Source organism: Cajanus cajan, chromosome 5 (genome assembly GCF_000230855.2).
Source record: "Cajanus cajan strain Asha chromosome 5, NIPB_CcT2T_4, whole genome shotgun sequence".
Lineage (NCBI taxonomy): Eukaryota > Viridiplantae > Streptophyta > Magnoliopsida > Fabales > Fabaceae > Cajanus > Cajanus cajan.
In genome coordinates, this window is record NC_138521.1 from 3,333,436 (window position 1) to 3,357,829 (window position 24,394).

General features: G+C 28.6%; 2 protein-coding genes across 3 annotated transcripts; both read right to left on the minus strand.

Moving 5' to 3' along the window:
- Positions 1-183: 183 nt before the first annotated feature.
- On the minus strand, positions 184-10,185 carry LOC109808783 (protein SAWADEE HOMEODOMAIN HOMOLOG 1). 2 transcript variants are annotated; one of them, XM_029273532.2, is made up of 11 exons: positions 10,031-10,150; positions 5,184-5,294; positions 4,533-4,686; positions 4,335-4,420; positions 4,202-4,247; positions 3,982-4,114; positions 3,023-3,071; positions 2,273-2,324; positions 1,247-1,390; positions 565-684; positions 184-417 (listed from the first exon to the last, which is right to left on the minus strand). In XM_029273532.2, exons 3-11 carry the CDS (start codon positions 4,584-4,586, stop codon positions 292-294), a joined length of 810 nt encoding a protein of 269 aa, XP_029129365.1. In that variant the 5' UTR covers positions 4,587-4,686; positions 5,184-5,294; positions 10,031-10,150; the 3' UTR covers positions 184-291. The 2 variants fall into 2 exon arrangements, with proteins under 2 accessions (XP_029129365.1, XP_020227511.1); XM_020371922.3 differs by lacking the exon at positions 5,184-5,294 and having other exon boundaries at positions 10,031-10,185.
- A 6,804-nt stretch (positions 10,186-16,989) lies between these two features.
- On the minus strand, positions 16,990-19,865 carry DTA4 (downstream target of AGL15-4). Its single transcript, XM_020372823.3, has 3 exons — positions 19,080-19,865; positions 17,530-17,860; positions 16,990-17,450 (listed from the first exon to the last, which is right to left on the minus strand). The coding sequence occupies exons 1-3, from the start codon at positions 19,595-19,597 to the stop codon at positions 17,220-17,222; spliced, it is 1,080 nt and encodes a 359-aa protein (XP_020228412.1). The 5' UTR covers positions 19,598-19,865; the 3' UTR covers positions 16,990-17,219.
- Positions 19,866-24,394: the final 4,529 nt, after the last annotated feature.

A 24,394-nucleotide genomic window follows, 5' to 3' on the forward strand; every position in this document is an offset into this window, starting at 1 on the left:
CTATGAAAATATCCGGCCCATTTGAAGCCTCAAATAAATACAGGGTGGCCATTGGCAGGAGTTAAGAATTGCCGCGGTAATGATGGCACTGTTAATTGAAAATGATAGTAATATTTAATTAACTCAATGTTTTGGTATTTTAATTAATATTTATAACATTATAAATAAAATAGACCAATAAAAGAAGACATTCCAAATTCCCTGGCTGTTTTTCAGATCAAAATCTTACCATCTTACATTGTAATAAACATTAACCAAAAGTAACGGAAATACGAACAAAGTTGGCTCTTTTTATCCCCACAAGGATTCTATGGGATTTAAGGTGGGATTTAGGGTGAAATTAAGGGCAGGATTTGTGTAGACCGCAGGTTCCTCTTGTGTAGGCCTACAGCATAACCTCTTCCAAGAAACTCCTTCCTGACATAGGCATATGAAACAACATCAGGTAATGGTAATATAAGGATTTACCTAACAAAGGACCAAAAACGGGAGAAAAAATTGATAGCATAAATGCTCATGACATGGTCATTGTTTGGGGGCATAAGAACATAAATCAAAGATCACCTCAGTGTTGTCATGGACAAATCGGACAATGAATGTGCACGTACAGTCTTCTGGATCATGTATCTTCCTCTGGACTTTTACAACTCGAGCATCACAATAGAGGGCATAATCTTCTCTTTCCTGCGAAAAAAACAATAAGGCCTAATAAGTTCCAACAGTTAAGGAAGTTCTTGAGCAGCAATCAATGCCTATTTGGTCATATTCGTAGATTATGAACAACCTGACCGGATTTCAAGGAAAAAACTGGTGAATCTGGTCAGGTATTCAGATAATTCAATGGTGGAGAATAGATACAAAACTGGTGGCTTGTTATTTATTTTTTTGTTATCTTTTTTTATTTTTTATTAAACCAAAAACCTTTCAAGTTAAAAATTTCCGCATGAGGTCTACCCACGATTTTTTATTATCTAGCTTATTATTATTGATTTTTTATCTTGCAATGCACATATGATATAATATTTTCTTATGATTTTGCCCTACTTTATTACTTCATATATTATACAATATTAAAAATAAATATATTTAGTTATCACTGATTCCATCGTGATCAAATCTATGAAACACGACCACTAAAAGTTTAAAGAGCAGTCCAGTTCTGCAGATATTTTAACCATGTGGATACTCGACAAACACATTGAGTAGATAAATTGAAGCATAATAACAGGTACTAGCGTTCCCTTACCAGAAAACATAGTACAAGATGCCCATCCTTCACCTTGTGACACTCTGAAGGTTCTAACGGAACAGATCTCTCCCGCACCCCCTCTCTCACATTCATCCACTCATCCTGCTCTTTGCCAAATCCAGCATATCTTACACGGGCCTCCTAAATTGTATGCGACAAGATCCATTAATTGGTTGCTCACAGTATCCAAAAAATGCATCCACTAAGCCAGTACTGCTATTTCAAGATGGCAGGATAACTTACAATGTTCACAGGTATATAAAATTATAAATATAATTTGCATAGTCAGTTTTCTGACTTTTCCAGTCTTTCTGAATGAAGTAAAGGAAAATATGCCTAACAACAACATGCAATGCAATCAATTGTATACGAGATTTAGTTTTATAGAGCTTACAGGAACATTATGTATTGAGTAAATCACAACTAACTTTCAGCTTTTAAGAAACATTTACTTTAGTGGGAAGAATTTTCTAAATCATTTTCTAATAACCTCTCCCCCCGCCCCACAAAAAAAAAAAAGAAAAAAAAAAAGAGAGGAATAGCATAAGCGTGAAGGATCAGATCATTTTCACCAAAACTTGCTTACCTTTAGCTGAGTTATACTTAAGGGCAGCAGGAGATAGGGGGTGGGGAGGAAAAGGAATAGCCTAGCTTCTAAAATTATGAAGCAATAAAAGAAATTCAAAGGGTAACCAGTTTAATCATGAAAAACCTGTCACTAGGTGGGGAAAAGCTTGGTTGTTCTTGTTGTATTGTAATACAATTTTAGATGCAAGGGAAAAAAACTTCCTACACAACCAGTATTGCAAGTACAAACCTAGAAAATAATCATAACATCCCGTCTATATGTACTATATAAATATTCAAACAAGTATTGAGCAGCAACTTATGGATAGATATTTTAGGTAAAATGAGGCAGGCATGAAACAAACTATCACTCCTCTTTTTATTACAAATAATAAAGATGTATAAATTATCTCGGTTTCTTTACAGCATAAAATACTTAAATTAGAAGAATCTTACGAGTTCGCCTGTGCTCAGAACTCTATAGTTAAGGAACATTGCAACATCATGCCTGTAATTGAAAAGAAAAATCAGATGTTGGGCACAAAGTATGTAACAAACTAACAAAAAAGTGATAAAATTGGTTCAGAATCTAAAGGAAAGAATAAATTTTTATTGATTAACTCTAAATCCCAATTGCTATGGCAATGCAGTAGCATCCTTAGGCTAGGGTACAAGATACAAAATGAATGATTTCCCTGGATATTCAAGAGACAAGGACTTTACCCACTCTCTAAATAAATTTTTATTGATTAACTCTAAATCCCAATTGCTATGGCAATGCAGTAGCATCCTTAGGCTAGGGTACAAGATACAAAATGAATGATTTCCCTGGATATTCAAGAGACAAGGACTTTACCCACTCTCTAAGAGTCTAATTCTTTGATTTCTTTCTCAAATTACAGATGATTTCTCTCTCAACCTTCCCCTCTTTATTCATAGGCAATATGCCTTATTTGTTCTACTATCTCAAGCTGCCCAACTAACCAAACGAACTAACTCCTCACTAACACACTGACAGAACCCTAACTAACTACTAATGGTATCTTTCATAAAGGCTTTCCATGGAGGGGACACGGATCTAGGGGTAGTTTATTTCCTGATTGGAATGAAACAAACAAAAATCAGACCACAGATTATAATTCTCATACAATGCATTTTATGGCTAAACTCAGAAAACAGCTGCAGCCTAATTAGATTATTCCTTACCATGCAACATCTTTAGTAGATCTTGCTTCAAATGCCAACTCTGAGAGATCTGCAAGTTAAGAACAGAAATTCTAATTACACTATGTAATTTTTAAAGCCAACTAAGGACATGACTGCTAATCATCAATTATTTATTAATCAGTTCTACGTTGCTCGTCACTGCATTCTATTGCTTGCTGAAACTAATCCAAATCCTCATACAACTGTTATCAATACTATTACCATTATTTTTAATATTTTTATTTTTGGATCCACATCATCATGTCTCTTTCATTCTGTCAACAACCCTCACATGACATATGAATGCTACAAATTCATGACCTCACAATTTCTCCAGCCACATAAAACAACACAGTCAAGTATGAACTATGCCACTTGCATGAGGTGTTTATTTCCATTAACCGTAATAAAAAAATCACGATTTGAAAGGAAGAATACTGATGAAAGTAAAATAATTATTCACACCATGCATAATATTGCTTCTAGTCAATATGTGGTGTAATAATATCATGTTAAATATAATATAAAACTGGAAACTGCATAATGCCACTTACATAAAAAGAAATGAAAAATCACACAGCAAAGTATGATTAATGAATGCTACTATTAACAGAGATAGGGTATAAATGGAATCTAAATAAATAACACCGCATGCCAAATGAGAATAGCAGCATTATCCCTACATATTAAGCTTCTGTTGTTGGTGCTATGCTCATTTAACCTAAATCAAGTGAACCCTTTGTCCCCAAAGGAAATGATAGTGTGATAAGACTTTGAAGGCTTCAAGCAAATGACTTTAAGTTCATGGTGAATTTGAATGAGAAAATGTTCCAATGGTTTAGTTCCAGAAAACAAAAAATTTAAACCAGAGGAAAAACTACCCAATTCTATCTAGGGACCTTTTTATTCCTTTTCCAAATTCATAGCCATGATAAAGTCTAACGGAAAGATGGGATAACCTTTTGAACTTGAAGAGTTTCCATCTCCACTTCCTAAAAGAAATGAATGTGAATGATCAGGAGATAGCAGGCAGGGAGATGAGCTATCTTTAACCTGTGTCACTCTCTGTCTATTTCTGAACCACTGTTGCACCTAAAATCCAATAAAATCAATGCAACATTATAACACACTCGACATAAATAACAAATGTACCTAAAGTGAAATACAAAATTTAACAACCTGTTGCCATGATAAGGAAGTTTTACTAGCACCGTTTGAAGAGGAACTACAAAATTAAAGCAAATCAAATTATGGAGTATCATTACATACAAACACAAAATCCTATTTATGGTAAAGAAAGAACCTAATTTACCTAAAATTTTTAGCAATCTCCTGGCAGAGCATCCGATCTAGTGGTTTTTCTCCCATATCTTTGTAGATGTTTTCCAATTCCAGCATCTAGGATAGGGGTGGAGCAGAGGAAGAGTGCATCGATTAGCCAATAAATGTGGAATAATGCAATGACAGTGGAACACAAAAAACATTCCAATGATGTATATACTATTATTACCTCATCAGAAGAGAGCGTAGGGAATGGAGATTCAGTTAAACCTAACTTATTCATCCTTGAGGAGAGAACCAAATGGAGAGAGATGAATATCCAAAATGACAAAAATCCCCTTTCCACTTTCACTTTAGGCTAGCTCTACCACGGAAGGTAGTCACTGTCATATATACGTATTAAGATTCAGAAGCAAAGATTTAGCTTAACAAGATAAAAATCAGAGCCCAGTAAAATGCATAGACGGCAAAAAATAGAAGAAAAATTTCATCCTTATTCCCTCAAACCACAGACTTTCATCATCTTTCCGTAAAAAGCTAACATAGGTAGGTAGATAAAATGGTCCTACGTTAAAAATCAGTTATGATTCCCTAAAGGCTAAAACCGAAACCACGCAAATATTACAAAAAAGCCTAGAAAACTATATGAATTAATTAATAATTGATGTGAATACTTAGCAGCGGCATTAAGAGGTGTTTGAAGCAAAGATGGGTCCTGGTAAAATGCAGAATACAATTTCTCTATTCCACTCTCTATTGCCACGGTTTTAGTGTGTGTGATTGATTATCAAAAAAATATTTAAAAAGAAGGGTTTAATCTCTATACACAATTATCTCCTAATCAAAAATTAAAATTATTATTATATAGTTAAGAGATTACCACGCCAAAGATGAACGAAAGAAAAAAAATGTAGAAGTTGTGGATGGAATAGGGAAGGAGCCGTTGCAGACGAATCAACTTGAATAATGTAAATGTTGCAGTGCTTCAAAACTTAGAGGTGAAAATATGTTAATTTTGTTTAAGAGTTTAATGGGCATATATAATACTCAAGTATATATACACAACTCAATCACTTAAAAAATACATTTGTTTGTTACAGTTAATTTTAATTAATCTAGGATGAGATAAATATTTTATAAATAATTTGTTTAATTAATTAAAGGTAATCGTCTTATGATGAACGTTGTGAAATGCTAATACCTTCCTCACAGGTAATCGACTCCTGAACTCAAAAATTTGGTTTTCGTAAGCTATTTTCTACTTTATGGTTTTTCCGTAAAAAATAACATTGGTGGCGGCTCCTTATTTTTTTAATTTATTTTTGTCATCTCGTTGCAATCTCGGTTGCGACAATTTTTATAATTGCATAAGCATTTTTTTTAATTTTATAAAAATAGACCATGTGAGTAAAATAAAACATAAATAGTATACAAAAACTAAAATAAAATATTTTATTTACAATAGTTAAAAGATAAAATTTACAAAAATATAATTAAACTATAAACAAAGAATTTAATGATAATAATAGTTATTAAATCCATTACAAATAATAAATTTGTTGATATTAACTACTTTAGAATTGTTAAAAATCATATTTTTTTTAATTGATTGAGTTGTGTATATATACTTGAATATTATATATGCCCATTAAACTCTTAAACAAAATTAACATATTTTCACCTCTAAGTTTTGAGGCACTGCAACATTTGCATTATTCAAGCTGATTCGTCTACAAAAACTCTTTCCCTATTCTAACCACAACTTCTACACTTTTTTCTTTCGTTCATCTTTGGCGTGATAATCTCTTAACTATACAATAATTATTATTATTATTTTTGATTAGAAGATAATCGTGTATAGAGATTAAACCCCTCTTTTTAAATATTTTTTTGATATTCAATCACACACACTAAAACCTTGGCAATAAAGAGTGGAACAGAGAAATTGTGTTTTGCATTTTACAAGGACTCATCTGTGCTTCCAGCGCCTCCTAATGCCGCTGTTAAGTATTCACATCAATTATCAATTAATTCATATAATTTTCTAGGCTTTTCTATAATATTTGCGTGGTTTTAGTTTTAGCCTTTAGGGAATCATAACTGATTTTTAACGTAGGACCATTCTATCTACCCACCTATGTTAGCTTTTTACGGAAAGATGATGAAAGTCTGTGGTTTGAGGGAATAGGGATGAAATTTTTCTTCTATTTTTTGTCGTCTATGCATTTGACTGGGCTTTGATTTTTATCTTGTTAAGCTAAATCTTTGCTTCTGAATCTTAATACCTTCTGTGGCACCAAGGGTGTGTTTAGAGCTAGCCTAAAGTGAAAGTGGAAAGTGGATTTTTGTCATTTTGGCTATTCATCTCTCTCCATTTGGTTCTCTCTGCAAGGAGGAATAAGTTAGGTTTAACTGAATCTCCATTTCCTAAGCTCTCTTCTGATGAGGTAATAATAGTATATACATCATTGGAATGTTTTTTTTGTTCCACTGTCATTGCATTATTCCATATTTATTGGCTAATCATTATTTACAGAAGTCGACCTCATGTTGGTTAACTGCCCACCTCACAAGCCTAGATATTTTTTTATACAAATTTCAATAGTCAGTTATGATTATATTACATCAATGTAATAGTTTCACATTTGAGAACAATATAAATTTAATATCCACAAAACAAGTCTAAATCATTAAATGATCATTTCCAAAGCTGATTACTGGAATAGGCCATATAATTAATGACTGTTCATGCTCTAGTCAAAATATACAGTATGCAGGTGTTCATTTAATTGTTTCTTTATTCTTTCTTCATCAATGACATTTGCTTGAAAACTAAACTTCAGAATCATTGAGCTTACATGTCCATGCGGGAATGGATATCTAATCAGGAAGGTAACAACGAAAGGCCCTAACATGACTCGTCCATATTACAAATGCCCTGGTTCTGATAAGGCAAGTCATGCCCTGGTTCTGATAAGTCAAGTCATGAAATAATTTTTGTACACTTTTATTCAAATGTTATATCTTAACATTTATTATTTGACAAGAAAATAACATCAGTGATTGTAAATTCTACTCATTTGAGGATGAACTCAAGCACAGTCCCTGTGGAAGTGGCTTTTGTCGCACCGTCTTTCGACATAAAATAAAATTTCGGTGTTGTTGTGTTATGGTGAGAATTTTAAGGGCTATTATATTCAAGTATGTTTGTTTTTAGAGTTGTATTAAGTCCATGTGTGTATGGGCAGGGAGATGGTGATTGTGGATTCTTTAAGATTATTACGTCAACCTGGAAATTGCCTTCGAGTTCCACTCCCCCAGCTCAGTCTCAGCCTTCGAGTTCCACTCCCCCGGCTCAGTCTCAGCCTCCTTCTAGTAGCCAGGGAGCAAGGAGCAATGTGATGACGAAGCATGAACTACTTGTACGATCTCTCAAAGTAGCTTAATCAAGTTCTACAGCCTATCTTGATCTTATTAAAGAATTTGATGACTGTGGACTAGAGGACTAGAGCATGAGCAGTCATTAATTATATAGCTTATTCTAGTAATCAGCTTTGGAAATGATCATTTAATGATTTAGACTTGTTCTGTGGATATTAAACTTATATTGTACTCAAATGTAAAATTATTACATTGATGTAATATAGTCATATCTGACTATTGAAATTTGTATAAAAAATATTTAAGCTTGTCAGGTGGGCAATTAACCGACATGAGGTCGACTTCTGTAAATAATGATTAGCCAATAAATGTGGAATAATGCAATGACAGTGGAACACAACAAACATTCCAATGATGTATATACTATTATTACCTCATCAGAAGAGAGCTTAGAGAATGAAAATTCAGTTAAACCTAACTTATTCCTCCTTGCAGAGAGAACCAAATAGAGAGAGATGAATAGCCAAAAGGACAAAAATCCCCTTTCCACTTTCACTTTAGGCTAGCTCTAAATACACCCTTGGTGTCACGGAAGGTAGTCACTGACTCACTGTCATATATACGTATTAAGATTCAGAAGCAAAGATTTAGCTTAACAAGATAAAAATCAAAGCCTAGTCAAATGCATAGACGGCAAAAAAAAATAAAAATTTCATCCCTATTCCGTCAGACCACAGACTTTCATCATCTTTCCGTAAAAAGCTAACATAGGTGGGGAGATAGAATGGTCCTACATTAAAAATCAATTATGATTCCCTAAAGGCTAAAACTAAAACCACGCAAATATTACAGAAAAGCCTAGAAAATTATATGAATTAATTGATAATTGATGTGAATATTTCTCTGTTCCACTCTCTATTGCCAAAGTTTTAGTGTGTGTGATTGATTATCAAAAAAAATATTTTAAAAGAAGTGTTTAATTTCTATACACGATTATCTCCTAATCAGAAATTATAATAATAATAATTATTATTGTATAGTTAAGAGATTACCACACCAAAGATGAATGAAAGAAAAGAATGTAGAAGTTGTGGATGGATTAAGGAAGGAGTCGTTGCGAACGAATCGGCTTGAATAATGTAAATGTTACGGTGCCTCAAAACTTATAAATGAAAATATGTTAATTTTGTTTAAAAATTTAATAGACAATAGACATATATAATACTCAAGTATATATACACAACTCAATCAATTAAAAAAAATAATGATTTTTAACAATTTTAAAGCAATTAATATCAACAAATTTATTATTTGTAATGGATTTAATAACTATTATTATCATTAAATTCTTTGTTTATAGTTTAATTATATTTTCGTAAATTTTATCTTTTAACTTTTGTAAATAAAATATTTTATTCTAGTTTTTGTATATTATTTATGTTTTATTTTACTCTCATGGTCTATTTTTATAAAATTAAAAAAAATACTTATGCAATTATAAAAATTGTCGCAACCGAGATTGTAACGGGATGATAAAAATAAATTAAAAAAAAAATAAGAAACCGTCACCAATGTTATTTTTTATGAAAAAGAATTGAAAAAACCATAAAGTAAAAATAGTGTACGAAAACCAGATTTTTGAGTTCAGGAGGCGATTACGTATAAGGAAAGTATTAGCACCTCATAACGTTCATCCTAAGACGATTATCTTTAATTAATTAAACAAATTATTTATAAAATATTTATCTTACCCTAGTTTAATTAAAATTAATCTCTAACAAACAAATGTATTTTATTTAACTAATGCATTTATCAAAAATATATTATTATTATTTTTTTGGCTCGACAAGGTTTATTTGTTATTTGTAAAAAATATTTGTGTGTTGATATTTTATAATTAAATTTTATTTTTGTTAAATTTAAGATTCTTGAAATATCTCAGCTCATTCATCCCCAAAAACATAAAATTGATTGAGGTATATACCAAAGTCAACTCAATAAAATTTTAATTATAATTATTGTTATAAATATTATTATCTTAAAAGATTTTTTGATTGAACATTTTTGTTTTTTCGAGAAAAGATTTAAAAATATCAAGTTGTCACAACTTGTATTTTAAATTTAAAGATTAAAAAAATGTCACATCTAATTAATCATTCTTCTAATAAAATCAATAAAAATTTTATATTTATATTGAATATTGTAACACTATATTCTGATATTTAATCATATTGCACCTTTAAGCTCTAGGAACAATAGAATGTTATATTCAAATAATCTTTTGTAAAATAACAGATATTACTAATATAAAAAGAAAATATAAAGAAGTGAGTTCAATTTACTCACTATTCTTCGCTAAAGAAGTGATAAGTTGCTAGACTCTTCCTTTGAATTCCTTCTGGTCTTCAGAGAGTGTAGAAGAGGAAGAAAATCCAAAGTCGAGATGTCTGGAGCCTTTTGAGAAGCCAAGGCGCTTGCTCCTATTTATAGATTTTCAGCAGTGACCGGAACGGCCCGTTCCGAACTCGGAACGGGCGGTTCTGGATTGTATCTGTACTCAAAACGGCCATATTGGGAACGCCCGTTCCATTTTCCGGAACGGCTGTGGTTGGAACGGCCCGTTCCATTTTCGGAACGGCCGTTCTGGGATATGGTTGGAACGGCCCGTTCCAAATTGGGAACGGCCCGTTCTGATGTAGAATATATAGGTCTTTTTTGTATCTTGGAACGGCCCGTTCTGGGTTATAATTTATAGTGCTTTTTAGTAGATTGGAACGGCCCGTTCCAGATTGGGAACGGCCCGTTCTGGTATACTAAAATCACATGCAAAATTACTAAATTACCCTCCATAAAATATGAAAATTGAGAAATTTGAAAAAAAAAATAGTGAGAAGATTAATAAAATAAAATTGGTGTTTACAAAAATAAAAAGAAAAGTGAATACAATTATAAAGATTAAAAGAAAGAAAAAATAGTTTAACTAAAATAGAAATTTTATAATTATAATTTTTTTTTTAAAATTGTAAAGTTATAAAAACAAAAATAAAATTAAAAATTATTTAAATAATAATGTGTTTAAAAAATATTAAAAGTCTCCCCTTATGTCTTTATAATTAAAATATTTTATTTTAGTTCTTATATATCACTTTTGTTTTCTTTTAATTTTTGTCATCTATTTTTGTAAGAATTAAAAATGAAAATTCATTTCATTATAGACATAAAAAGGAAAAATACATGCAATTGTAAACACTAAAAATATGGTTTATATACAAATTAAAATATAAAATTTTTAATTATAAGAAAAAAAAAGATAAGATTTGTAATATTATAAGATAAAAATTAATTAAATGATGTTTAAATAATCTAACGTGTTTAAAAAATTCAAGCTCTACATTTGGCATGCTACTATTATAGGTAGGGGTGAGCATTAAACCGACACCTGAACCGAACCCGAAAAACCCGATAAAAAATATTGTTTTTGGGTGGGTTCGGGCGGGTCTTATGGGTAAATCGGGTTAAAATTTTGATTTTATAATGGTTATATTGGGCGGGTTCGGTTTTGAATTTTTAAACCCGCCAAAAACCGAACCCAACCGAAAATGAGATAAGTTTAAATTTTTATTACTTTTGTATAACTAAACAACAATGGTCCAAACTTAAAAATCTTTATTTCAAGTATAATATAGCCATCAATTTGTAACTTATTTTTTTTTCCTTTTTCTCATAACTTAGATATTTATTTTGTCTTCTCCTTCCTCATTCAACTTCTCAACACGCTAGTTCATTTTTAGAGTTATCTTTTTGCTTCTTTCTTTGTCTTTTTTTTCCATCTTCTTATCTCCATTTTGAGTACATTTTGTGTGACTGTGATTTCTTATGATTTTGTAATCTAACTTTATATTTCTTTTCCATGTAACAACTATGAATTTTGTTATCTTTTATTTTTGCTTCTTTAGTTTGTAAATGTTTCAACTACGAATCTACTTAAACCTTAAGATAAATTGGTTTACAAAAAAATTCAAACCCGATTATACCCACCCGCTTAAATCCGAATCCGTTTCAACCCGAACCGCCTCAAATCGAAAGCTCAGTCGGTCGGATATGAGTCACATTTTTTCAAAGTCGGTTTACAATGGGTTGCACATTTTTCACCCGAACCCGACCAAACCCACCCGTTGCTCACCCCTAATTATAGGCTCTTTTTTTTTTTGCCAACATGTCTTTTTGAAAAGGTAAAATACACGTCCCTTTTTAATAATATTTTTTTTTACCTATTTTTGTCGAAAAAAAATTAAATATATTTTAACTTAAATTTATTAAAATAAATTTGTTTTTCAAAAAATAATTAATTACTCTATTTCTCCACTTTTTTCATCAATTTATTCCTCTTGGGTATTTTTTTTTATTTTACTTTTTTTTATTTATTGTTTTTCTCCTAAAATTAAGATATTAATTATTCATTGTTCATATTTATTATTAGTATTTTAGTATGTGTATTCCACATGTTAAATATTTATTATAAATATTTAAATTTATGATAAATTATTTATACAAATAAATATTGTATTTGAATATATTAATTTTATATAAAATTTGTAGAAATATTTTTTAAAATATGTAAATTATATTTTAAATTTAAAATAAATAATTTATATTGTGACATGATATTATTTTAAATTATTGATAATTTATTTAAAATATTAAAATTTAATTCATTAATATATATGATAAATAAAATCTTGAATTGGATAAATTTTTTTAAAATATATCTAAAAGACTCCCATCAAAGAATGACCTTAAAAACACTTACACACAAGATATATAGTCGTTCGTGTTTAATATATGGAGATTAATTATTTAAATCTTGATTTTGTACTCTTAATTTTTTGACACGACAACATTATTGATTTTTTCAAGACATCATTTCAAAAGATATGACTCATTGATTTTACGATGAATGATCAATTAATAACCATGGAGAAAGAAAGACAATAAAAGATGAATGAATAGTATCAATTCAAAACTCAACACTTTTTGGTAAGAAAAAAGTTTTTTCATACTATAAATATTTATACTCTTGAGAATAGCTAAAATTTGTTTGGTTATTTATAATGGTTCCTGGGAATATTTATATAGGATTTCCAAAAAATTAATATTTTCATGTTTGGTTATAATAGTATATTCTTGGGCATATAAATACTTTTTACAAAAATATTTTTATTAAAATAATGTCATTAGATGTACTTATCTACTCAAATCTTAATATAAATATAACATTGAACTATTTTGAAAAGTTAAAAATTTATAGTTAAAATTATTTAAATAATTTTTTTTAAATAAATAAATAAAATGCTACGTGATAAATAAAAAACATAAAAATATATATTTTTTCATTTCATTCGAATAAATAAATAAGTTTTAACAAATACCATTATATTGTATAAATAAAATAGACTTTAATAATATTATTAAAATTGATAAAGTCAATAAATAATGAGATACAAAAAAAAGACACAGAAAAATATAGATATGGGATGAAGATAGAGGTAGTGGGAGAGGGAGGGAGGAGGTATGAGAGTGAGAATGACTCTGTAGACCTTAAGTTAATACACAAAGTTAAAACTAAGAAATCACTTGTTGTTTCTCTTACTCACAAGACATGATATAACCAGTTTAAATACATCAATTTATAAAATAAATGAAATAAATTTTTACAATAATTGCTTTTTCTTATTTTTGAGTCTTCAAACTTCTTTATACATGTGTTTTACGAAGATGTTCATTGCAAATCCTTAAGTTTGTCTCACAAACTTGTTTCATCTTTTTTGTTTTCCTTTCTTATAAAGTAAAATGTTCGTTGGTGCAATAAATATGAACATTAAATGCATTTCATCAAAGTGTCTCTTCTTATATTATATGATAAGGAGATTACTTATCACATTTAAGGTACAAAATGAGAGGAATTGTTACATGTGTTAGTAAAAACTAAATCATTTATACGAGACTTCACTTACTTCAAGATATCTACTTGTCCTTTCTCTAACAAAAAACATATCTCTATTTGTTTTTTAAGTTCATGTTCCAAAGAAGTTTTTATTCTTTCGATTTCTTAAGGAATAACATAGATAAAAATGATTTGGTTACTGGACATCATAAATTATATATTTAATGCATTTGTCTTAAACAAACGTAGTGGCTTGTTTGGTAAACTATACGTCATTGTAACCAATTTATTTAAATTCATCTTTCTATGATCTTAAATCATTTCTTAAACAAAAATATTCAAAATTATTAACATTAAAACTTATATTATGAGAAATTTAAGATTATTTTTTATTTAACATAAATAATATATTTTTATTATTAATGGAAAGTAATTTTCAAATTTTAACTCTTAAAATATATTCTTAAAATCACTTTTAGAAATTATATTTATTCTTTTGAAAAGTACTTTCCAAACAAATATTTTTACTCTCTTAGAAAATTCTTTTCAAATGTATATTTTTACTCTTCCGAAAATATATTTTATAAATAACTTTCTACTTTCATGAGAAATATAAATATACTTTTATAAAGCATTTAATAAAAAAAAACTGAAGAGTATTTTGAAAGAAAAAAAAATAACAAAGAGGGTATATTATTAATTAATACATATGTATTTTATTTTTAAAAAAATCTTTTGAAAATCTAATTTGGTTTGATTAAAGGTTCATATCATATATAAAAGGTTTATATATATATATATATATATATATATATATATATATATATATAAAATTAAATATGACGTATCTTTAACAGTCTAATAAAACAATAGGTTAATTAGTGAGTGATTATTTTTCCATGTATAAAATAACTATAAATTTTGAAGATTAGAATAACTACTACTTTTTTGTTAAGAAAAACATCTACTATTTTTATGAAAAATAAAAAATAAAAATAAGTGTTACTCAAGGCACGAGACAAAGAAAAAAATAAGTACTTTTGATTCTATAAGATAAAACAACTTATTTACATGATATAAACTTCTTTTAATTTGTGTTTGATAAATAGGAAAGAAGTGAAAAAAAAAAATAGAACAAAAATAAAGGTTATTTAGTAAAGTAGAAATAAATAAGAAATAAAGTAAAAATTTATTAATAAAATTATTATTGTCAAAAAATAATTTTTTTTTATCCAAAGTGACCCATGACAGTGCATTCTGTTCCTTTTCCCTTAAGCCGGTTACATTTCTCGACACTTTCCCGAAGCTTTTATTTATTTATTTATTTATTTTATGTGGGTTACACTTCTTTTTCATCACAATTTTTTACAATTATCCTTTAATAGACAATACCAAAATTTTAATTTTTCTAAATTTTCCTTCTCTTTCTTCCCTTTTATCTCTATTTACCCTTTATTAATTAAGAGCTTAAGGATTGATATAACATTTATGACAATTATTTAAAGAGATTCAATAATATACAGTCATTTATTTTTAGTTAAAGTATATCAACAAATTACATTATGGGTAGAGATGTCAAAATTAGTTTGACTTGTCAAGTTAGTCTATTGGTCTATTAGATTAAACTCTTTATTGTTAGGTTTAAAAAGATTGAGAACATTTAAATGAACCAATAAAAAATAGACTTTTTTTTTTGTTCGTCTTTGGAGTATTCACCTCAAAGGGTGGGATAGCTGGCCCCAAGATTTAACGCGGCTGCATACACAAGGCAGGATTCGAACCCCTGACCTTGCTTAAGCGTGGATCAACCCCTACCGCTGAACCACACGCTTGGAGTTTAAAAAATAGACTTTAGAAGTATTAAGCTTATTTATTTGACTTGATTTTTTTTTAAATTATATATTAAATTATTAAAAAAAGAATAACATGGTCTAGTTTAGCCTAACTTAATGGGTTAACAAATCAAATCAAACTAAAGAAAACACAAATTCTATAAAATCTAGTCTTGTTCAACTTGTTTCTCATATTTGATGATGGTTGAACTAATTCATTTTAACAACTTTAATCGTGGGTGTAGTTTTAGAAAATTATAGTTATATTTTGTAAACATATTTCAACTAATCCACTAGAGTTGGTTTAGTGGTAAGAGGGAGTTGAGGCAACATGCACAAAATTTTATATTCCAATATTAATCATTATTGTAACATTTATTATGGATAAAAAAATGCACTTCAAGTAAAAATACATGTAATTGTATATGTTGACAAACCTTAGAAACATTTGCTAGTGCACACTCACTCGATTTTGGGTTAGAGTTTCTTAGCAACCCACACAACACCAAAATTTAAGATAATTCTGATTATAACTTGCTAAATACCCTAACAACAAAAAAAGTAGACATAAGTTAATATATCCCTTATTTGAAAGTTTATTTTGCAACAAGATCTTTAAATAAGACGTATTTATATTTATCTTTTAATAAGTTGATAGACTTGCATTTTCATACATATTAACATTCTTAATATATAAAAGGTAAAAGTTAAATTGCCTTTTTATTTCTCTATGATATTCTATATGTAATTTTGGTTTCCTAATTTTTAATTTTATAAATTTAATCGTTGAATATTTACATATTTAATATTATAATTATAACATTAAACATCACTTTACATTAAGTAAATATCATGTGTAATGAATAATTAATTGAAAAAGTAACTCTTTAAACTTCATCTCTTTTTATAAATAAATATATTTAAATAATTTAATTTTAATTAATCATTAATTTTTATCTTTCTTACAAATTAAAATCTTAAATTTAATTTCATCTGAATTAATTTATAAGTTTTATAATTTCTCCTAATAAATATTATTTTTATAATCAAGAAATTAAAATTAACAATTCAGACTATATACTTAATTACACTTTACGTGTCATTTTTAATTAAAAAAATGCGTATAATTTATAATTAGATATATGATTTAAAAAATTCAATTTAATCAAATAAAAGTAAAAAAAAAATCACTTATTACGCTTTTATATATCATTTAAATTAGTCTCTCAACTATCAACTAAAATGGTTCAATAATTTAAAATTACCATAATTAATAAAAAATAAAATAATTTTAAAAGTATTAGATATTAAGAAGAAAAAAAAGTTTGTTATCTATAGTAACTTTACTTAATTCGATCACGGTTGCTTTTGGAGTTCCCATGAATAATATCTGTAATTTTTTTAAAAATAATAAGAATATCGTCATTATTATTTAAATGTTCTGAAATAATCTTTAATCTATAGTTAAACATTCCAAATTCAATTATCCGAAAATATCACCAAACTTATGTTGAGAATGTGCCTCCAAGTAAGCCAAAAAGCAAGAACTCATTTTTCATTTCTTTTATGTAAGTCAAAGCAAAACTAAATTTGCCCAAACCAAAATGAATGGCAGATAAACCAAAATTCTCCACTTCTAGTTCTGTGAAAATGGTCACAATAACCTCGATTTGTAAAATAAATAAATAAATAAAAAAAAAGCACAAGTATTAACACGTGTACAAGTGTTTGTGAAACTCAGGTAGGTATGGATGTGTATTTAATGAAGTTTTTTGTAGGCAAAAATGATGAGATGGTAGACAAGGGTGAGAATTAAAGCCAAGATGAGTTGGTGGGCAAGTGAAATAGTTCTTGTTCCCATACTTGTTTGAAAATTGTACTTGTTGGTGTTTTGGGTAGAATAGAGGAAAGCCATTGAAATGCTCTCTTCTTTGTCTCCTTTAAAGATTGGCCTTCCAATCACCTGCTTGTACTGTCCACCACTCAATATCTGTTGGTCAATTCAGACACATTAGAGCAACGGTTCAGAATTAAACTGTCATGGAAAATAGTGCAGTAATCATGCTGACCTGGGTTTGATCTCCAGCAGTGACTATAAGGGCACCTTGGTGAGGGCAAAAAGAGAGCCAACTTTTCTTGGAGTAAAGATGAAACTGTGAAGAGGCATTGCAAACATGGAAGCACAATGAATGGGAGTAATCTGTTCCTCTGATCAGCATTCTAATGACGTCGTATTTCAGAGAGTTAGCCCATCGATCGCTATTATCTCTGCGATGCTTGTAAACGCAGCAAGTATTCCCACCCACAAATTCTGTATCTGTAATCCCGTTTTTCAATATCACAGGCAACATTTTCATAGCCACCATCTCTATGCGTGACATCACTTTTTCCATCTTCTCACTGCAAATTCAATCATCCGTAATTATAATAATGTATTTGAATGAAAAATTTAAATAGAGAAATTTATTTATTTAAAGAATTTTAATTTTTTTGAAGTAAAATATCTTGTTTGGATAAATAATTTATAAGGAATTTAAAATTTAATTATTTATAAAATTTTTTGAAATATTAAAATTTTAAATTTTTTCAAAAAAGTAAAAATTTAAAATTTTTCATATATTTTTTTCTTATTTTATTTATATATTTTATTTTATCTTTTCAAAATTTTAATTATTTAATATTAAAAAATAATTTTAAAATTATTAAATATTATCTAATATTAATTTTTAAAATGGGAACTACTACGGTATCCATGAAAACGAAATGATTTTGGTGCATCACATTATGTGAACAAATAAATTTTAAAAATAAATTTAGAACAACATAAATTTTAGATTAAAAATTTATATAAAATAAATCAATCAAAAAGACTAATTCAAAACAAAATAATCAAAAGGTCAATTTTCATAACAAATTTTATTTATATCTAACCAAATTAAAAAATTAAAAACAAAAAATTATAATAATATTATAAAAACATTAAAATAAAAAAATAAATAATATAACTGAAAAACTAATTTATACTATAAATTTAAAAAAGTTATCACCAAAGAAAAATTAAAACATATTAAAAAAATATTAATATTAAACTTTTTAATTATAATAGATGCTATATTAAGATATAAATTAAAAAAATATAAAAATAATATAAAGATATAAATAAATTATTAAAAATATTAAATTAAAATAAAAATAAAAATAAAATAACTAATTATAAAAAAAGTAAAAATAAAATAATTGTTCCGGTATTCCCATAATTATAGTGGGTACCATAGAATTTCTCTTTTAAAATTATTAAATATTTAAAAATTAATTAATATTTACTTTTATAAAATTTAATTTAAAAATTTTAACATATAAATATATTTTTAAAATTAATTTTATCATGATGAAATCAAATTATTATATTCATTCCAATAATTTAAAATTTGAAAAATTTAAATTAACTTATCTAAATAAAATATTTTAATAATAATAAAAATTAAAATTAAAATAATTTAAATATCAAAAATTTAAAATTTAAAATTTATAAAATTTATAAAATTTCTCGACTAAATACAACATAATACTTTTTAGTTTCAATATTGTAATAATAGGTTACAATAATTTAGAATATAACCTGAAATTTGGATATCCAGTTGACCAAATTCCCGCCATTTTGGACTTGAAGTCGTCGTCATTGCACCACACGAATTCCTCGCTACCTTCTTCCTTCTCCTCCTCACCGGCGTGGTACTCCTCGAATCCCCAGGGCTTCTCCGGCGACCTCGTGGCGGCAGCACGCCTCGCCGGCGGCACTCGGAATACCCCGGCGGCAGCCTCGGCGGCCTCCTCCATGAGCTGCGGCGGAATGCCGTGGTTGAGAAGCTGGAAGCATCCGATTCCGGCTAGCGAGTCGGAAACGACGTCGCGGAGGGCGCGGTCGCGGTGGAAGCACAGCGCGACGAAATCGACCTCCGGAGGCGCGTGGAGGTGCCTCTGCTTGGGGAAGATCTTGTCCGGCAGCACGAGATCGGGGACGCGGAGCGAGGCCTCGAGAAACTCGGTGAGGACGTCGTCGTTGGTGACGGTGGATCTCCTGCCGGAGGCGACCGGAGAGGGCGGCGGAGCGCGGAAATCGACGGTGATTTCCGGCATAGTTGACGGCGTTAATTGGAGGGTTTAGAGTTGAGAGCGAGAGTGAGTATTTGAAAGGAGTGGGGAAAAAAGCAGGCATGAATGATGATAGCGTGTCTCTCCTAACGCCGACATTGCCTCCGCAAATCATCACCACGTCCTTTCCTTTTCCCCTTCCTTTACAGCCCTGCTACCGCAACAAATCATTATCATTACTAGTTACTACTTCTTTTTGTAGGGCCATTTTGCCACAAATATTCATTCATTTCTTTTTGCCACAAATAAAAGATGGACTCGTTTGTTTCTTATCGTGCCATTTAAGCTAACTCTCTTTAGGAACAGAGAAAGCAAAAAAGTGGAACAAAAAGCAAAAGCTCCTTAATCCAATGCCAAAACTAATGTTGCCCCAATAATCTAAACAAGCGCCAAATCTAAATGTTACTAATCATTAATCCGCTTCTCACATGAGCAATTCAACAACAACAACCACCGGAATGGACTACAATGCATGTGGTACTCACTAATTACTGGTTACCATATGATATGAGCCTATTGTAAAAGATTATAGGTTCATGATATATTCGTTTTTTTTATAAGTATATTTTTTTTTTTCTTAAAAAAAATATTTTTTTAAAATATTTTTAATATTTTTAAAATTTTAAATTTTACATTTTCAACATTCAATTTAATTTGCTCCTCTTATCAATTTTCATATACATTCTTTTGTTTTCTTCATTCTTTATCTATTTGAATAAATAGTTTTAATTCTTTTAGATTTTTACATTACTCTCTTCCTCTCTCTTCTTTCAGTTTTTAGATTATTATCCTTAACTGAAATATAGAACTAGTGTCTAACAACATTGTACGTGTGAGTAATTTTTTTGACAGTGTTAAGGTGCTGAACCAAATATACATTTTTCTTTGAGCACTTCTCCCCATTTAAATGTTTAGAAATTAAGTTTAGTGTTCCAAATAATTTGTATTTGGAAAAATAATTTCAAAATAGTAAAATTAGTGTTCTGCAAAGTACTTTCTAGAAATGTGCTGTTTTACATAATTCCAGAAAATCCTTTCTAGAATAAAAAATTTAATATTTTGAAAACTATTTCTTAAAAGAATATAAAAAACACAATTTTGAAAGGAGATATATTTGAAAATTGAAAGGAGGGGTGAATGGAATATGTGAAAAAGAAGAAAAAAATAATAAATTGAAAGTTGGAGATATAAAATTAAAATATTAAAAAAAAGATTAAAAATATTTTAAAAATTAAGAAAAAATAAGAAAAGTGTACTTATTAAAACAAATGAGGTGCATATATATATGATGAGCCAAGATTATAGCCAAACGAAGATTGGGCTTCCTTCAATTCAAAACTGGATCGTCTTATACAAAAAACCAATGACAGTGGGCTTATACTTAAATTACTCCATGTCCGGTTATGCGTTATACAGTAACTTATAAGCGATTGGACGCACGTCACTTTGAAGCATGATGAAGTAGCTTCTGCGTTTTTTCTACATATTTCTTGTGAAGATTTGCATATAAATTGGTGCCCGTCATTATCATGACTAAAATATAAAATTGAATTGTTTATAACTACTAACTGTTTATAATAATAAAATTGTACTCCAACTTGCGCACATTATTTGCAAATAAATATGTTTTTTTTCTGTAGAACCAAATGTATCTGGTCATTCAATGTATTGGGCTCTTCACGAGTTAATCTACGGAAAGCATGTTTAAAATAATGCTATTACTTGCCATTAAAATAGAATACTATTAATTAAAACTTTGTCTTCTTCGGTTGCTGATGGCAATGAAGGCTCAATTACTACATCTTTTTCAAAAGAAGTCTATCTTTAAAGAAATGAAGGAGAAGTTCCAAATAAAAAAAATTCTTTGAAAAAGACGACATGCATTTGGTGTAAGATAGAAATGTTTTAACTTCCCTACGGAAATAAAAAAAAAAAAATTTGTGTAATATGTCATGACATCATTAGTCATCCGCAAATTGGACATAATTTGCAATTGAAACATCTCGATCAAAGATGAGTCATTAAGAAAGAAAGTTGAGCGCATAAAAAGGAAAAAAAAATAAATGGTAGTGAATGGAAGAAAAGTGTTGTCAATATCATAAGTAGCAATGTCTTGTGTAATATTTCAGTGACTACTCTCTCACAAATTTTAAATCCCATTATGCCCTTTTCTTTATTCCCATTATGCCAACTCGTCAGTACTCAATACTGAATGCCCATTCTTCACTATTTACGTATACTCCATCTGTCTTAATTTAATTTTTCAAAATATCATTTTTTTTATTATTAAAAACAATCCTATTTGAGTGCAAGTGATATATATATTTTTTAATATTTAACGTAATTATATATTCAGTCAGACTTTAAATATTAAGAAATCAATGTGCATTATGTTAAAAGTTTAATAATATAAGATGGAATTAAAGAATACTCTATGGTGTGTTTAGTGAACATTTTTTCTTTTATGTTTTTACTCTTACACTTTGTTTAAAAAAACAACGTAATTTATATTTGTTTCTCTGGTTGTTTTGATTTTAAGAGGGAAAAAATGCTTTAGAATTGGACTCATACAATTTTCAACCCATAGATCTAAAATGGGCAGAAAGCAAATGAGATGTTTCTTTTGTAGAAAATAACTTATTTATCTTCACTTTGTATATTTCTTTATTTGTAAGGTTAATAGTATAATTTTATACGCATATTTTGTCTTCTCTTTCACATTCTGCAAACTCAAAACAAACAGAAGATTTTATTTAGTTATTTATTATAATTTTCTTTCTATCAAACAAATTATAAAATCATATTATTTTGTACTTTTTATTTTCTTTTCTTTTCTTTTAGATATTCTTGAATGAAACATATGATTAGCATAGGTACTAGAACGTCCAACATCTCCTAAACAATAGGGAAGTGGCATGAGGAGGGACACTAATAAAGTGTTTTTGTTCTTACCACCAGTAAGATATATCAGATAGCGTATGTCATATATGATATATATAACTATAATTTTACATGTTAGTTAGAAAGTTCCAAAAGCACCACATGTCTATGGTACTTCCTACTTCCTATCAAAAGGCATAAGAAAACAAACGGCATCGATCAATGGTGTGAATTTGAAGTTTGAAGCACAAAAAGATAAAAGACTTCCAAGACCATTTCTTGCTTCATATTCGCGTGTGGAAAGAGGTGTTCGTTCCTCCAACTCCTCTTTTTCAGTTTTTAAATTGATGAATGAACTTTGAACCACACAAATATTAGATTAATTTCGTCACTCATCAACCGTACTTCTTGGTTTTCCAACGAGACTCAATTTTATCTTTATAATAAAACAAGAAAAGTCTCTAAATTTATAATCCTTTATTAACATTATATGCGACACGTTAAATGTATATGTAACACAAAATATATTTGTATAATTTACGTGACATGTTCATGCAGTCTCTGTGTGTAAGGAATTATTTTACAGAGTTTAAAGTTATGTATATGAAAAATTGTAGGATGAAGTCCTGAATATCTGTCAGATCGGTACTAGAAAAATGTCATTTTTTTTCGAGTTTTTTTGTAAAAAAATATTCGCAGAAATTTTTTACGAATTTTCTTGCAAAAAAAATATTTGCAGAATTTTTTTGCAAATTTATTTACAAAAACTAATTTACAGATATTTTTTACAAATTTTTTTATGAAAAATAATCTACAAGAAATTTTTGCAAATTTTGCTATAATTTTAATGATTATAGAAAAAAAAAATTTCCATGGTAAAAATTTGTAGAAAATATTGTAAAAATTTTATTTTGTTTATTGCAGATTTTCTTGCAAAAATAAATTTGCAAGTAATGTTTATTATATGGTAGAAAAATTTTGCAAATAACTTTTCCTGCAGATTTTCCTACCAATTTTAATCTGCAGGAAAAATAAAAAAAAAATTTAAATTTATAAGTTTAATATTTTAAAAAAACTTCAAGTCCCACATCGATTGAAAATATAAAACAATTAAATAGTATAAGTTAGGACAACACTTACCTTACAAGTTTATTTGTATGGTTGAGTGTTAGACTTATAATATACAATCTTAGAATTAAAAGATTATGTATTACATGTTGGAGGCGTGGAAACAAATGCTTCGGATGAATTCATTGCGAACATTTGAAAGTTGAAGAATTATTGATAGAATTTATATTAATTTCTTTAATTTTTTTCGTAAAAAATACTCCTACAGAATTTCTTGCAAAAAAATTCTTTTCTACGATTTTTTTTTGCATCTGCAAATTTATTTTGCATGAAACTTTCTTGCGAATTTTTTTCGCAAGAAATTTTCCTTGCGAATTTTAAAATTCGTAAAAACATATTATCCACGAAGGTATTACCTGCAGATAAAATTTCGTAGAAAAATTTGTAAAAATAACATTTCCTGTGAATTTTTATGAAAAATTTGCAAGAAATGTTGCATGTAATAAAATAAATTATAATAGTGGATCAAGATCTTAAAAAAAAAAAAAAAAAAAAAGACAGAAAAGGGGGGTATATAAGACATTGAAACTGGACAATGTTTCATATGCGACAAAATCAGAGTTGGAGGAGGTTGAGAGTGATACACTGCCAAAAGGACATCCATTGCTACCCGTGATCTTATCCCTTAGTTCATAGTAACATCATTTCTTTTTCTAGTCATTTATTTTTATTAGAACGGCTAATCAATGTCTATTAGTAGTCAGCATTAGCATCTCCTCTATTTAATAACCTATTAGTGTAATATAAAACTTTAGGTTTAACCTTCTTGTCTTT

Excerpts from the sequence above, each read along its gene's own strand:
- DTA4 (XM_020372823.3), bottom strand. The coding sequence starts at position 19,597 with ATGCCGGAAATCACCGTCGATTTCCGCGCTCCGCCGCCCTCTCCGGTC. Across the intron at positions 17,861-19,079 it reads ACTGGATATCCAAATTTCAG|TGAGAAGATGGAAAAAGTGA; the intron begins GTTATATTCTAA and ends TTGAATTTGCAG. Across the intron at positions 17,451-17,529 it reads CTGCTGGAGATCAAACCCAG|ATATTGAGTGGTGGACAGTA; the intron begins GTCAGCATGATT and ends ATTGACCAACAG.
- LOC109808783 (XM_020371922.3), bottom strand. The coding sequence starts at position 4,586 with ATGAATAAGTTAGGTTTAACTGAATCTCCATTCCCTACGCTCTCTTCT. Across the intron at positions 4,421-4,532 it reads CTACGCTCTCTTCTGATGAG|ATGCTGGAATTGGAAAACAT; the intron begins GTAATAATAGTA and ends CCCCTATCCTAG. Across the intron at positions 4,115-4,201 it reads CTTCCTTATCATGGCAACAG|GTGCAACAGTGGTTCAGAAA; the intron begins GTTGTTAAATTT and ends ATTGGATTTTAG.